Source organism: Dromaius novaehollandiae, chromosome 21, assembly GCF_036370855.1.
Source record: "Dromaius novaehollandiae isolate bDroNov1 chromosome 21, bDroNov1.hap1, whole genome shotgun sequence".
Classification (NCBI taxonomy): domain Eukaryota; kingdom Metazoa; phylum Chordata; class Aves; order Casuariiformes; family Dromaiidae; genus Dromaius; species Dromaius novaehollandiae.
In genome coordinates this window covers 5,208,415-5,223,650 of record NC_088118.1, presented here as the reverse complement: position 1 = coordinate 5,223,650, position 15,236 = coordinate 5,208,415, and the positions used below count along the sequence as shown (strand labels likewise).

Genomic DNA, 15,236 nt, shown 5'->3' with positions numbered 1-15,236 from the left:
ACTTCAGGAGTGGATTTAGCCCTCTGAAGCCTTTTTCTGGCTTTTAAATTCCTGTCTCCCTGCCGTGCCTTCCTGTTCTAATTCAGCTGCGCCTTCTGAAGGAAGTGGTCTGGGCCTAGGAAAGGAGCAGGAATCTTTCATCATGCAGGCATGAGTATTCAGATTGCTTCCCAGTGGATCAGGGTCTTTTTGTGGGCAGTAAGAAAAATGGAGCACCTAGGGACAATGACACATTAAAAAAAAAAGAAAAAGCCCCTTTGCACATTGTCTCCCCAGCACACGCTCTTCTGTTCTGGGAATATCACATAATCAATCACTGGTTTTGCTTTTTTCTCCAGGTTCAGTAAATCCAATCCCGTGCAGGCCTGGCTCATACTGTGGTGTTGGCACAGCCATGCCTTCCACGTGCCCTGGTGGATATTATTGTCCCGAAGGATCATCAACGTACAATAGCCCTGAGCAGCTGTGAGTACCTAGCATGCTTGCTGGAGACGGTTTAAGTTTCTGAAAACTCTGAATATTGTGAAATCTGTCTGCGATAAAACCTGAGTTACTGCTTCAACCACAGTCTTTGTGCATTTTGTAAATGCAAAGGTATCTTCCATCATCATGGTTACAGATTTGGTGACTGCTAAGATGCGAAGACAAAATAGGATGACTCGATTTGTACTAGTTAGCCTGAACCATTTTAATTTTGCACTGAATTAAGTGTTGGTTTTTTATATTAGGAAGTGTATATTAGGAAGTGTGTCTATATTAGGATGTGTATGCTGGCAAGGTGTTAAGTGTCTGTTTTCACAAATGGCATCAGCATACACATGCAAAACGGAATTTTTTGTGTGTGCTAGGGAACCTTAATCAAAAGCTGTGCCCTAGAGAAGACTTCGCACTTTCTTGCAAGTTTAGCTTTTCAAATTTGACCTAATGGTCAAATTCAGTTAGTTCTGAAGTTGTACAGTGTAGTGCTTGTTTCCAGCATTGTATCACCAGAGCAGCCAAGGTCATTCTGAAGTCATTTGTGCAAACACCCGTGTTCCACGTCGTAGACATTTTTCCAGCTCACTGACAGATTAATAATAATAATAATAAACCTAACGTAAGTTTCTTCCCAGCTTGGCGGGGGCAACTTGGAAGATTTGCAAAGCGTTTTCTCCCCTTTCCTTGCCTCGTTTCTCCTTCCAGGTGTGTGTTTCCCTACTACTGTCCCCCAGGCAGTGCCCATCCATTGGTCTGTGAAGGAGGATACATGGCACTCAGTTTGCCTGGTCCAAGGGATTCCTTTGAGAAATTCTGCAGGATCTGTGACGCAGGCACCTATCGCAACGACTCTCTCGTCGCAGCACCGTGTCAGCCCTGCCCAGCAGGCTTCGTCTGCCCACAGGGTAAATGAGGCTGTAGGGGAGGAGCGGGCAAGAAATAGCGGCTTAAATTGCAACCAAAAGGTTTTAGGTTAGACACAGGCAAAGCTCTCTAGCTCCTAGGGTAATAAATCCCTGGGGTGGGTTGTCACGTGAGTTTGTGGAGCATTTGTCGTGGTAGATTGTTAAGAGAGATTAGAGAAATATGTCAAGGATCGTTTGAATCTTGGTGTCCTTTTTCTCAGGGGATGACCTCTCAGGCCCTTGCGTGCCCTGTTTTCTCTAATTCTGTGACTTACCTGTGAGGTCAGGAGTTAGTATATTACCAGAGATACTTAAGCTTAAGTGTTCAAAGTTTGCTGGGTGACAGCCTTTGCTGCAGGGATGCTGCTGGATTAGGGCACAGGAGGAAGAGCTTTTCAAGCATCTGAACATCCCTGTTGGCTAGGATCCTCTGTTAAGTTCACTGAGGTGTTAGTTCCTGCTGTACTGCAAGAAGATCATGCCTACCCGCACTGTCCCCTGGATCTGTCCAGTCAAATAAGTGGGACAAATAGATTAACATTTATATGTAAATATAAATAAAGTAAATTGGAAAATTTTGAAGTTTAATTAACTTTATACATACATACACGTGTGTATGTGTATAGGTATTTGCATTTATGTGTGTAACTGGAAAAAATAAGTGAGGTCTACCTATCTCTGACACTTGCCTCGGTCCTTTAGCAGTGTCTGTGTCTGAGATAGCCCCGCCGCTTTCTCTAGGCAGTGAGAGTTACCAGCAGCAGCCTTGCCCCAGAGGCTATTACTGCCCTCCCCTGGTGCCTGCCCCTCTGCCCTGTCCCCCTGGGACCCATGGGAGCAGCAACTTTGCGAAGCGTGTAGAGGAGTGCCAGGCCTGTCCTGCTGGTTCCTTCAATCACCTTCCGGCTCAGCCTGCATGTTTCCCCTGTGGCAGCTCTTCCTCCTCTCTGCCTGGTGAGTTGCTGTTCGTGAGTGAAACTTTCACCTCTGTTAAGAGAAAGACTGAAAAGGGAAACACCTAGAAATGCGATTCCCCCACATTGTTTCCCAATGGACTGCAAGCTACGGATGCTCGTGGTGGTGTGTGTGCTGCCCATGCCTAGCTGTGCTTCCTCTGTACCACCTAGGAGAAGGAGGATGCAACTTTCAAAGCTGCCTTTTGTTTTTTTACTCTCTTTTAGCCAAGTGGCATTGGTCTTATCATCTTCAAACAAAGAAGGAAGAGAGAAGCAGCCCTGTTCGTTCTTGATCGAGCATTGCTTTGAAAGCAGTGGAGTTTCACAAAGAGTACTTTTGCCCTGAATTGCAGAGCTTGCAGTAAGCATAGCTGAGGTTTTGGGCCAAAATTGGGCACTGTAACCATGTCCAGCTGGGGCCATGATAAAGCAGGAAAAGTCTGGAAGGAGGACAGCTAAGTGCAGTAGAAAGTGCATATTCCTTACTCCGTGCCTCGTGCAGTACTGTACTCGGATGTCAAATCAAGTGGACCTGAGAGCGCTGAGGCACAGAGGCACTGCAGAGAGGTGTTTGGCAGCCTCGATCCAGTGGGTTCTGTCCTATCTAGTGGCTTAGTATACAAATTAATAGAGGGCTTGCCAAACTGCCACTGCCTCAAATGCCCAGCTCTTTCTGTGTCTCTTGTTAAATGGACACTTCAGGAAATGGTCTAATGATTGTGTTGACAGAGCAAAAGGCAGGCTGGTTCTGGCTGGCACTCCTGTTGTACCAGCCCTGCAGTGCTGGTCGGGGTGCAAACTGCAGGTGGGTCACTCAGGTGAGCAGTGTGATTTGGCCAGAGAGTATTCAGCTTGGGAACAGCTCTTTTTCTGTGAGCAGTTTCTGCGAACTATATTCCCTATCCTGATTTCCTCTCTAAATCCAAGCTGTTCTCTAAGGTGCTGCCAGCTGTACCTGCCGTGGGCTGAATCGGGCTTTCCAGCAGTCAGACGCCTCTTGTATCTGCCAAGCAGGTTATGTTTACTATGATGAGAGAGGCAAGAAAAACCCTGACAGCAACAGTGATCAGGACTGCCGACTTCAGGTAGGACTTGGCCTCAGAACAAAGCTTTGTGTGACAGGCAGGAGAGGAAGAGTTGTTCACTGCTTTAGGGACTGTCTCAGGGTGTGTGGGTGCGTGCAATCCGCGCTCAGTTCACTGGGCTGCTGCAGACTTAAGTCCTTTAGCTGCTTTGTCTGAGACCTTTGACCCTTGTAGGGTAACGGCAGTTCTCTGCTTTACCAGGATCTCGTGAGGCTAAATTCATTTGGGGCTGGAGGCAAAAGGTGCTTGCCTACTAGGGTAGTGGGGAGCAGCTAAGTATCCTCAGATAGGTGACAGCTGCAGGAATTTAAGCCTCGATGTTGTCATTATGGTGCTCCTAATTAGAGCTGCATTGAGGGAAATTTAGTGAGAAGTGAACTTGTTCTCATCTTTCTGAGTCTTTTAATGGCCACCTTGTATTGTCTGTGTCGGATGTCAGCAGTTGGAGGGGGAGAGAATTCTAGGGAATTCGAGGCATTTCTGTTGAGATGCTAGAGCTTATCTGGTTTCACACATCTGAGTGAGTGGTGTTGTTCCAGGTGGATGACCTCTGTGCTCCTGGAGAGGTCCGCCTAGCATCCACGCGTCAGTGTGTTTTTCCCGAGCTATATGACTGCTCTGCTTCTTGTGGACCTGCAGGTGGAGAGATTAATGCAGAGCTGGGCATGTAAGTCTCAGTCCAACCTCTGATTAAGAAACATTTCATAATTAGGTCTGACTGGCTGAGTTACTGATCCCATGAGGTTATGCCAGGACAGGGCAGGGCTTGAGGGAGGCAATTCTGAGAAACTTTCCCTATTGCTGGAGTTCCTCTGTTTGGAGATAATGGCCTTCAGTCTTTATCATGCACCTCGTTCCTCTACCTGGAGGGTGTGCCTGTATTTCGAAAATGACTTTGTGGTTTCGAATGGTTGGGTGGAGACACCTGAACGGACACCAATTGGTAAGGTTAGGGTGGACAGTGCTCACAGTTTTTGACATAGGCCTTTTCCAGGTATCTCAGGTGCCCCCACCCCTAAACAGATGATCACTTTATTAGATTGTGACCAAAATTGAGGAAATCATTCCTCACACACCCTTTTGATGGTGACATGAAATGTTGAAGTTCGTTCTTGTCATACAATACTACTTTTTTCTCTTTGTGAGTGAATTTCTGTCTTGCAGCGTCTCCTCCTGACCTGAAATAGAAATAATAGCACAGCAGTCTAGTTCATTAAAATTACACTCTCCGTTGCTTGCAACCCTTTTCTTAAAGCAGAACTTTGGGGAGAGATGTACACCCCCTGATTCAGAATTGAAGCCGATCTCTATTAGAGACTGACAGAAGCCTATTAGAGAGAGCTGAGTATCGCATTTTGGCCTGCTGTATGGTCCTTGTGCTGACTAAGAAGCTTTGAATGCCAGACAGAATGCTAGATGAGACTGTGAATTTGGTCTCTCTCTTTATTCTGTGACTATAGAGCAGGCCAACTCACTGCCTAGATTATAAGGTACTGTGGCTAGCCTGACCATCGGTATCTTGTAGCCATTTGCTCAGGGGTCATAAGTAATCAAAACCCTTTCTCTCCTTAATACAGATGTCACTGCAAGCAGTACGTCTCTGCTGAGGAGCTCTGTGACCAAGCATGTTTGCTGAGAGCCCCGCAGATCTCCTTGAGATTTGGCATCAATAGAGAGCTGCTTCTGAGGGTGGATGAAAGAGAGGAGAGGGTAAGTAATGGAGTTGGGGACTGCTGTCTGAGTATGAGTCTGGAGAGAGCCCTTACAGATTACACTGAGGTGCGGGGACTGCAGGACGCTGCGGTTACAAAAGGGTACCAAGTTGTGAGCAGAGAGGAAGGAGGAGGGGAGGCTCAGGATGTCTCATGACCTAGAGTATTGATTGGGCAGGAGACTGGAGCATTACTGAGGAATGACAGTGCCTTAATGGTGGTCGAAAACCTCACTAGAGCAGTCTTGTACAGCTTAATTAAAGGTAGAAATAGGGCAGATCACAAACCAGGATCTGAGTGTATCAGTTTTCCCCTCCATTTTTAATAGGAATTGACAAATGTTCTGGGCCCAGATGAACATGTCCAGAAGAGCCAGCGGGTGCATTTGGTGCTGTTTAGTCCCAGTGGAGTGCTGGGTTTCATTGTTTCCAGCACAGATGTTCTGGATGCATTTCTCACAGGTAAGGCTTGAGAGCCCTTTAAGGATGAACCTAAGGCCCAGCCAGACTAAGCTATTTATTTCCTTTCAACAAGCTGGCCAGAGGGAATTTATTGTCAGGCACTACAAACTATTTACAAAGGACGGAGGGATGTCATCTTATCTGGGAGTAACCAACAAGGACCTGCACTGGCTGCACAGTTTGCTCCCTGGGAACTGATCAGAGGAAGATTGTAGGATGATTCTGACCTTCCAAGGAATTAGAAGAAAACTCCCTTTGCAGATAAATCTGCTGGAGGGTGCGTGCTCAATACTGCACTCTCAGTGGCTACCGCTTGATTCCAATTGCTCCTGATTTACAGTGAGAGCAGCATTTAGCCATGTGATCTGTAATCGCCCACAGATGCAAAAGAAATGGTTCTGCATTGCTAAGGGTTAGGTGTTTTCCCATGCTGCTAATTTAGCAGAATTCATTCTGTTTTCTTCTATTGCCCATGGCAGGAGATTTTTCATCAGACACATTCCCGCAGAAAGGTCGTCGAGGCTGGAAGGCTTCCTCCAAAGATATTCATGCCTTGCCCCTTGTCCCCAACCCAATAGTGTGTTTGGAAACAGGAGACACCATCCTTTTCCAGCTTAGCATCAATCTGCACGGTAAGTGTTGTCATTTGGGTCTGTGCACTCTTTGCAGATCAAATGTTTATCCAGACCCGTTTAGAGCTATGCTCTGCATTTGGTAGTACTGCATGTCTGAGCACATTCTTTCACCTCTGTGTCTCTCTTGCCTTCAGGGAATTCCTGATCTTTAGTCCAGGCTCTGCCAGTGACTCATCTGGTGTTTTTATTTTCGACTGAATTTCTGTAGAATAGAGATAAAATGCTTCCTGTAGTAGATGAGCGTAAGCCTTTGTTGGGCAATAGCGCACACCTCAATTAAATGACTTGACACTGCATGTCACCATAAAGCAAATACAGTCACGTAGCACTTTGCCAGACCGGTGTCAGCTCTCCTAACTGAAGCGGCTCAGAGTTGCTGACCCTGTGCTGAACTGTTCTCAGATCGTGCAGCCAGCCATTATCCTGTTTATCAGAAGCTGCATCTTTATAACAGCAACCCAGGCTGGGATTTTGGGCCCTTCCGAAGGCTAGACCACCTCATCCAAGAGACTCGCCTCAACATCTCCTGGTAACATCTGGTGTGACTAATAGTGCATATGCTAGGGGCAGGACTTGAGTGAGGGTCTTTTGGGGGTCCTTGGCAGTCAGCAGCATGTAAAAATGCAGAATGAAGTTCGGTGTGTTCAAGTCCTTGTGTTTAGCTATCATCACTGCTGCAAGCTAAAGGGTCCTTAGATCAACTGCTGTCTTTTCTGCTTCTTCTTTTTAGGTTTGCCCATGTTTTCCTGGATTCTGGGACATATGTTTTCCGGGACAGAACCATTCAGGAACACTTCCTGATTGTGACTGTGAATGAGGCAAATGTGGGCTGTGACCCCAGAGGTGTGTCCTTCCAGCCGTCTTCTCCCTTCCAGCTGGCCAGGCATGGGGTTCTGAAGCATCAGGAACTGAACTTAGCTCCTAACTGGGCTGCTATCACAGGTATAGCCAAAACACTGTGACGCCTTGAAGCCCCATGCTTAGGCGTGACCTTCCTTGTACCTGTTTGGGTGTGTTTAAACCATCATCTCTTTGGAAATACTGTCAAACCACTGGCTTTATCAGTTTTAATCCCCTTCCCCTGTGGAGTTTCCCTTCCCTAAGTTCACTGCTCTCTATCTAAGAGCCTGCCTGTGGTAGGAGCTGAAGGAGAAAGAGAGGGAGGTAGCAGTTGTTTTTCTTCCCCCACCCTGCTTGAAGAATTCAGGTAGTTGAGGGCTTTGTTTCCCTAGGCGTGAAAGCAGAACGTGTCACTGTGTTTCTGTGATAAATTAAACTGAAATAACATGCCTCAGTTAAAAGTTCGCTGAAGGTTTAAATAGAAGGGCAGCTAAGGTCTTACCCCAGAGCATATCTCTGTGTAAGTGCTGTGCACATACCAGCCCCTTGTCCCTTACTGGGATGACAGCAAAGCATTAGAAATTGAAGCATGGCTTGCAAATAAGAGGTTCTGTCTCCTTCAGCTACCACTGCTGAAAACATTTTGCCTCCTCACCCCTCTGCATCAGATCAGTGAGGGAAGGAGCAGAAGCCCGTGTAATAAAGGTGAAAGCAGCTAAATGTTAGTTTCAGGTGGGAGGGACAGTGTTCTGTGAAGTTTAAATGGGCACACTGCTGTTGATACACACAGTTTCCTGTGTTTCTCACTTCTTGCTATTCCTCTTGGCTTTCACAGCGGTACTCTTTGTTCTGGGCTTCCTAATTGTGGTGTTGACAACCCTGGCTATTGTGCTCCAGCCCCCCATCCCCACCCTTAGCCCCCTGAAGAGCTGGAAGCCACGATGGAGGAGCCTGGGTGAGCCACACATCCCACCAGAGTACATCTTCCTTAAAGACAGGTAAGCCTCCTCTGCACGGTAGGACACCAGGAGCTCAGGCCATAACAGTACAAAGTCCTGCAGAGCAGGAGCACTGAAGGAAATGTGAATCTTCCTGCATATCCTATTGCAATTACAGAGCCTCACAGTCCTTGGTGCTGGACTCCTCTCCAGCGTTATGGTAGGCTGAGTTTCCATCTGCACAGAAAGCTTCTTGGTTTTCCTCATGGGTTCCTATGTGGTGCTCTCATTCTCTTCTGATATAGTGTATGACACCTCTATTCTGTCCTCTGCACAGAGCCATTATCTCCCTGCTCTTGCCTGAATTACCTGGCCTGGGCTTCCCCTTCACCTCTTGACTTCAAAATCTAGAGAAGAAACCTATCCTTGCACTTGACCTGGACTGGAGATACTGCAGTGTCTGATCGTACTAGGCAGAATGAGCATGTCAAATGCAGGGATGTTCTTCACCCTCTCTGTCATCCCTCCCTAGCCTTCAGTTCTATCAGGTGCTTGGTCCACATGGTTCTGGAGAAGAGGCTGACTTTGGAGAGAAAGGAGCTGCACAGAATACAGGTAAAGTACTGTGCCAATCCCTAGGCTTTCTCCTGTTCATTCCTTCAAACTTACTCCCTATTCTGTTCTCTTTTGTTCCTCTCTGGTATAATATTTTGATACCTACTCACCTAGAAATTCATGCACACACAGATTTTGGTGATCACGCTGGCACTTTGGCTGCTGCACACTCACACACACGCTTACACACATTTACATACATACACATTTCTATTCAGTGCTCATTTAACTAATCTCTTCAGTTGGGAGCAGCACCCTCCTGTCACTGGGGTGGATTAGTGGTTCCTTCCCTGTCTGGTAGGAGGGTAGGTGGCTAGCCCTGAAAAGTCGTTTGAAACAGCAGAGAGCTGTTCTTCCTGTGACTAGTGAAGAAAATCAAGATCTTTAAAAATAATGCTCTGAGTTCTCCTTTACGGTCTTTTGTATTCTCTGTATGCTCGTGTCTCATGGGCCTTTCTTGCCTTCTGTGGATGACCACATCTTGGGGGTTTCTAGGTGTTCACAGGGCATAGCGAGTCCAGAGCTCAGTAGGTGGCACCGTCTACTGATGCTGGAAACAGTTTACAAAGAAACTGCCATTCAAAGTTACAAAGCCAGTAGAGAAGTAGGACCCTGACCTAGAGAACCAGGACCCTGGTTACCAAACAAGTTAGGAGTTGACAGTAACTCTCTGTCATCCTCTTCCCTACTAAGGAACCAGACTTACCACCTTTTCTTCTGTCTCTTGCTTATCCATTTTCCTTCTTCACAATACAGAAAATGCTGTTGCCCCCTATAGATAGCTGGAGCCCTTTTGGGAAATAAATCAGTTTGGATGTGCTGGCCAATGGTGAGGCCTGATACTTACCTTGTGTTTCAGAAGAGCATTTTACACTGCGAGATCTGGAGGATTTCAGTATTCGCACCGTGTATGATAAGCTAGAAGACCAGAGTTTGCACCTCGCATCTCAGCTGGCAAAGCACAGGATGGATGTATTGGTGTTCTACAAAGGAATCAGCCAGCAGATTCAAGGTCTCACGGTCAGTGTGAAGAAACAACTAAGAGTCTTAGAACCATGAAACTTGTCAGATAGATAATCTGCCTGAGGTGGGGTTTTACTGAGGAATAGATCTTACTTTTGGTGTTTAAAGTAAGTATATTCTCTGCTGTACCCTATTTTCACATAAAATAGTTTATGGTAATTTCTATTTTGGTATGTGAGGCAAAAGATGGGAGGGGTGGGCAGTGAGACTTGCAGAGCATAATACTGCTGCTCTCTGCTGTAAACAGGACATGGTGCAAGGACTGGACTCTGAAAGCCTCAATAACTTCACCAGGCAAAGAGTTTGTGGACACAAAGCTTCAGGCAGCCTGGGCATTGAAAAATGTGATGAGGACTCTAGCAACAGCTTTGAAGCAATAATGCACACAGGTGAGAGAACCAGAGTGCAGAGCGGGAGAGAAGCAAGCTTCAGGGGCACCAATGGTATGGTTAAAAAAGTCATGAGTCATACAGATAAGAAGAGATCCCACAAGATCATGATCGTGTCATGTAATTCCGTAGGATTTGACAGCCTGTCTTCAAGTGAGTTAAGTGATGAGACAGCTCTGTCAAGTTAGATATGGGTAAGCACAGGGCTACTTGGAAATGTTAGAGCACCATCCTAAAACTACAAAAAAGCCTAATGAATTTATTATTGACTGGTCGTCTTAGGGGGCATCTTGGAGCCACCTTTTGGAATTTCCAAAGAAGGGGTTCCAGCTCTTGGTTCAGCTCTGGAGATAATTACAGTTCTTCATACGGTTCTGTAAAACTACATTTGAACTGCTTGTGGGGTTCATTAGGTGCTCAGTGGCAAGAGGCAACAGACTTAATGAAAGCATTGAGAATCCTGCTTGGGAGAGCTCAGCATAAGAATGCAGCTGTGAAACAAGAGATGGAGCAGCAGGTCCCAGGACAGGATGTGGTGGCGGAGTCCAGCCAAACCAGTGAAGGTAAAGCAGAAGTGGTGGATGGGCAGGTGAGTTGCAGGTGTCAGTTGTTAGGCCATCTCTCACTTGTCTGCTGTTTTTTTTTCCGTGTCTCCATTTCTTTAACTCTTGGGGCTTGTTTATTCTGCAGGATCCTGACCTGCCTAAACAGTGTGAGGCCTTCAGTAGGAAAGGTGCTTCTTTCAGCTTCCTTGGGCACGAAGAGCTTGGTAAGGGTGCCGTGGATACTCTTTAAAGGTCACAGTTCACTGAGTCAGTGTTCAAGCCTAGGTTAAGAGAGAATCCCTATGTTTGCAAACAGCAAATGTATAATTACTTTTTGTATCCGTTTTTTTGCTGAAAATTCCCCAGTTCAAGCAAATTACTTTTGCCACCTCCTTTCCTTTGTAAGGGGGAAGTCACAGAGCTTTGGTCTCCTCAGACCCTTTACAGCTATACATTAAGCAACTACCTGTGGAGAAGAGATTGAGTGTCTCTATACTAACTAAACGCTAACATGGGGAGGTCAGGAAAATCCTGCACCATCAGTTCTGTAGCCCTCGCACCCTCTGGGTAGGCATTCTCTCTCTTCAGTACAATTATTTCTTGTGGCAGCATGTTTGTGGTGGTCATCCAGCCACAAAGAGCCTAAAAGTGCCTCCTCACATCTGTTTTCACCAGGCTTGCATCCCCAGCTGGCCTGTCTGACTGAGTTGGAGGTGGAGGGCCTGATAGCAGCTTCTCCGCTTGCCAAGAGTCTGCGTGAGATCAAGCAGGGTTTGGTGATGCTGCAGCAGCTTTCAGACCTCAGTGCTGCAGGTAACAAAGCTTAGTCCATCTTGGAGCTCCTGCTGCCCCATAAGGGATGTAAGATCCAGGATTACAAGACTGGGTAGAGAGAGGAAATCTGTCATCCTCAGTGCCTTGGTAAAACATACATAATAATCTGCGGCTGAGTTGCAGGCCATCAAAAAAAGGAATCACCAGAAGGTTGATATTACTGCAGACTGAAGTGCTTGACTAAGTCACGTGCGTAGACTGTGAAAAGGCAGGCTCGGCTGGTAGTGGGCGTCAGAGAGCTTTGAATCCTAAAGCAGGGAGTGGAGGAGGATATGCAAGGTGGCAGGCTGGGTTTCCTCTGCCAGCGTTTTCAGCGGAATCAGAAGTTGTTAATGGCATATTTAGGGTGCTGTGCTACCGGCTCACTTTCTAACAGTGTCATGATGGAAGGGATACTTTGTGACTTCAGAATATTTCATGGAATCAGGAGCCCAGAGCATGGCACAAGGCTGTTGCACTGTAAAACTTAGGCAGACTGCAGGGAAGGAGTGAATAGGAGGTGGCAGAGGGCTGTCAGGTGCAAGAGGATGAGATGAGGCATTCAGCTAGGATTATTTACTTCAACAACTGTCTCCTTCCTTTTCAGAGAGACGTTTAAGTGACAGTTCCTCAGAAAATACCAGAAGTATGCTGGTCCCCGCAGATCTGGCCAGTTTGTCCCCTTACCAGTTTATGGTGTATCGCTTTGGCTGTGCAGTGGTTCACCTGTTAATCAGGGCCTATTCATGCCCAGCTCTGGTTCTTATGCTGGCTCAGTCAGTTCCTGCCCAGAGTCCAGATCAAGATGTTCTCTCAATCCTTGGAGACTCGCACTATGACGCCATCAATAAGTACCTGTATATACGTGCAGCAAGGCTGGAGGATGCTGGGGAATTTATTGCCATCTTGCTGAATGCTGTGGCACAGATCAAAGCAGGTATGGCTGTGCTGCGGAGTATGTATCCCACGGGAGCAGCACTGCTGCTCTTCACACTGACTCAGATCTTATGTTGAGATAGTCAATCGCCATACTCTTTTTGAGCTTTGCAAAGCAGTTGTTGCTTAGGCAGAATAAGGTTTACTTCACTATCTAGATTGATCAGCATTGTTCCATATGAGCTCACAGGCTGTCTCTCTTCTTTTCAGATGTTGCCATCCTTTTCTGTCCCTGATCCTAAGCCCAGGCACAGGAACAGAGACAGTTGCTCCAAAAATCAAGGTTTTCCCCCTAGGTGTACTGTTCCCAAAATAGGCAAGAGTTCATGAATTCTGTGAGGGCCAATTTTCCCTTTGTGTGGCAAGCAACTTGTGTCGTGGATAAGACGCCTCTTGTATTCATTACTGTACAAATACATGAAGGATTGCCGCTGTGATTTTACCACTGAAAACAGACTTGATGTCAGCAGATATGAATGGTTCCTTTTGCCTTTCTTTAGGTTCTGCCTCAACTGGTATTGTTCATTCCTGCTTTCTGACGGAGCTCAACAGAGCTATTGCGGTTCTGGCCAGTGCCTCTTTCCAGCATTTGTGGGGGATAGCAGAGAAGGTAAATGCAGTGACTTCCTCTAACAGCAGTGACAATCTAGCCTGCAAATCAGGAAGCCAGGAGGTGGGAGCAGTATGAAGTGATACGGCTTGTTGAGGAATTGGGAAATTTTCTGGCCCAGTCTGAGCATGATTTGTGGCTTTCTTTAAAATTCTTAGTATTTGGCTGATTTGATATGCAGTCAGCACTTTCAATTTCTGTGAAGTATCCCTTTTTAATATGCAAGAGAGAAGCATAAAAAAATGAGTCCCTGTTAACTCAAAGTGGTATTTCATGAATAGGTATCACGGGGCAAATTATTTTCTCTAGTGTGTAAGATGAATCTGTACTACATATCTTGCTCCAGTGCTGCATCTAGTTCATCTACAGATGTTAAGGTTGAATAGAGATTCCTAATGTGAAGCAAAGAATGGAAACTTTCCTTAAGCGTACAGAATTTAAGTAATCCCTCCTTCAGATGGGGACCATCTGCACTGCTTAGGAGCTGGTATCTTGCACAGTAAAGAGTTTAAGATCTGTACCTACAGCTGGATCTCAGCTTGGCAGAGTAGATGATGACCAAATTCTTTGAGAAGTAGCCAGTTTTTATCAGTTCTACTTGTTAATTTCCTTGCAAAACTTTGCAGATAATGGCTGGGGTAAAAACGTCTCTGGAATTGTGGTGTTCCATGTGTTCTCTCTTTTCTGTCTCTGACTTCAGGATGCATCAGGAGGCAGCTTATCCACTCGTTTTGACCCCCAGACAATGCTCAAAGAACTTGTGAGCATCAGAGTATTGCCTTATCGCTGTGTCAAGGAGAAAGCCCTGGATGAGAGGTACGGAGAAAACAGATTGCTGCCTGTGAAATAAAAGCATGCACTTGATGTGCAATACATTTTTTTGTCTGCCTAGCCAGTGGACATGTTACTCTTCTGTCTTGGGTTACAATACTTTGTTTCTATCAAAGTTTGTTTCTGTTCTTTCTGCTCCTGAACTCTGATAAGGAATCAAGAATCAGCTTTGTTGCAGTGATACAGGTGTGGTCTATTCATCTGGCTCTTCCTGTGTTTTAAGCATTAGGCAAGTGCCTGATCTGTGCTTGACCTTCCTCTGTGCAAACCTGTTCCCTACCTATTTTAAATCAGGAACGATAACATTTAATTGATTAATAAACAGCTCTACTTAAATGATTGAATCAAAAGAGATTGCCGGAAAGGTGAAGGCTGCATCAGTCGCCTCTTCATCACTGTGCCAGGACAGATTTTCTGAGCTAAACAGACTTCAGGATTTCTGAATCGATGTATTTACAGTGGATGTAAATAGCATTAGCAAGACAGTGGTGTAACAACTTCCTTTGCAAATTGACAGTCTTTCTCACCATAAACAAAAAAAGACCACTGTTCCTCTGAAAAGTCAGACATTACAGTAATAATGGTATTTAGTTTTTGAACTTTTCATTTAATAGAAGAAGTCATATGCCATTAGATAAACATAAAAACATTTTGATGGGAATGTTTTTATATGTTCTAATACAGACCTGTTTGTGTTCTGCCACTAAACTATGAATGCAGCTGACATCCATAACTTTTCATATGCTGTGTTCAGTTCTGGTCAGTCACTTGGAATAATACCTGTTGGAAATGTTCTTCAGACATGTGGCTGGGGCAGAGAAATGTCTTTTGGGTATCTAGCAGACTTACCTTGAGGTATGGGATTGGACAGTTCACACTGTCATCCTGTTCTTCCTTTGTGCTGAAAAGAAGTAAATAAAATACAGGCTGTTTTTAAGACCGGAACTTCTGCGATTCCTCTGCAAATTCCTATTCTGTTCCTTTCCCAATTTGGGTGCATAGACTGCAGCAGTACCAGTGCCTTCAGCTGCCTGTGACAGAAAAATCACAGAAAAGAGAAGAAAACCGAAGTACAGGCTCCTCTGATTTTAAGGTCAGTCATTCATTTTGGCAATTTTTCTCTTACGATTTTCCATCAACATCTCTAGAAGTACCCCTGATGTTTTGAGTGCACAGGGAAGAAAAGTGCTCTTCACTGTTGAAGAAGGTGATTTTTTCTGTCTTCTAATTCAATTTTCCCCCTACCCACAGTAGTGATAGTTGTCAAAGGTCTGAATTTAGATGTATTACTTCAGACATCTTCAAGGAATTGTAATTTCAGAAAAGGACAAAATCCATATGCTCTAGAAATTGAGTACTTTTCTGATGAACGCCTACATTTTTTAGGGATTTTTTAATGATCTTGTTCCACCTCAGTCTGACAGGCACCTTACATTGATCAGTCAGTGTTTGGAAAGGAAGAGAA

At 45.5% G+C, this 15,236-nt stretch overlaps 1 protein-coding gene across 1 annotated transcript in view; it reads left to right on the top strand.

The window, feature by feature from the left end:
* The window catches only part of LOC112982670 (zonadhesin-like), a 120,193-nt gene that overhangs the window by 101,225 nt on the left and 3,732 nt on the right, over positions 1-15,236 (top strand). Inside the window, exons 63-83 of the mRNA XM_026099220.2 lie at positions 339-465; positions 1,183-1,382; positions 2,124-2,336; positions 3,278-3,423; positions 3,963-4,090; positions 5,001-5,133; positions 5,464-5,596; positions 6,076-6,228; positions 6,634-6,760; positions 6,962-7,173; positions 7,907-8,069; positions 8,542-8,624; positions 9,484-9,644; positions 9,895-10,036; positions 10,450-10,625; positions 10,727-10,805; positions 11,257-11,394; positions 12,002-12,331; positions 12,831-12,940; positions 13,641-13,756; positions 14,774-14,864. Of these exons, the coding sequence (XP_025955005.2) occupies positions 339-465; positions 1,183-1,382; positions 2,124-2,336; positions 3,278-3,423; positions 3,963-4,090; positions 5,001-5,133; positions 5,464-5,596; positions 6,076-6,228; positions 6,634-6,760; positions 6,962-7,173; positions 7,907-8,069; positions 8,542-8,624; positions 9,484-9,644; positions 9,895-10,036; positions 10,450-10,625; positions 10,727-10,805; positions 11,257-11,394; positions 12,002-12,331; positions 12,831-12,940; positions 13,641-13,756; positions 14,774-14,864 (3,161 nt within the window). The remainder of the gene's footprint in view (positions 1-338; positions 466-1,182; positions 1,383-2,123; positions 2,337-3,277; positions 3,424-3,962; positions 4,091-5,000; positions 5,134-5,463; positions 5,597-6,075; positions 6,229-6,633; positions 6,761-6,961; positions 7,174-7,906; positions 8,070-8,541; positions 8,625-9,483; positions 9,645-9,894; positions 10,037-10,449; positions 10,626-10,726; positions 10,806-11,256; positions 11,395-12,001; positions 12,332-12,830; positions 12,941-13,640; positions 13,757-14,773; positions 14,865-15,236) is intronic.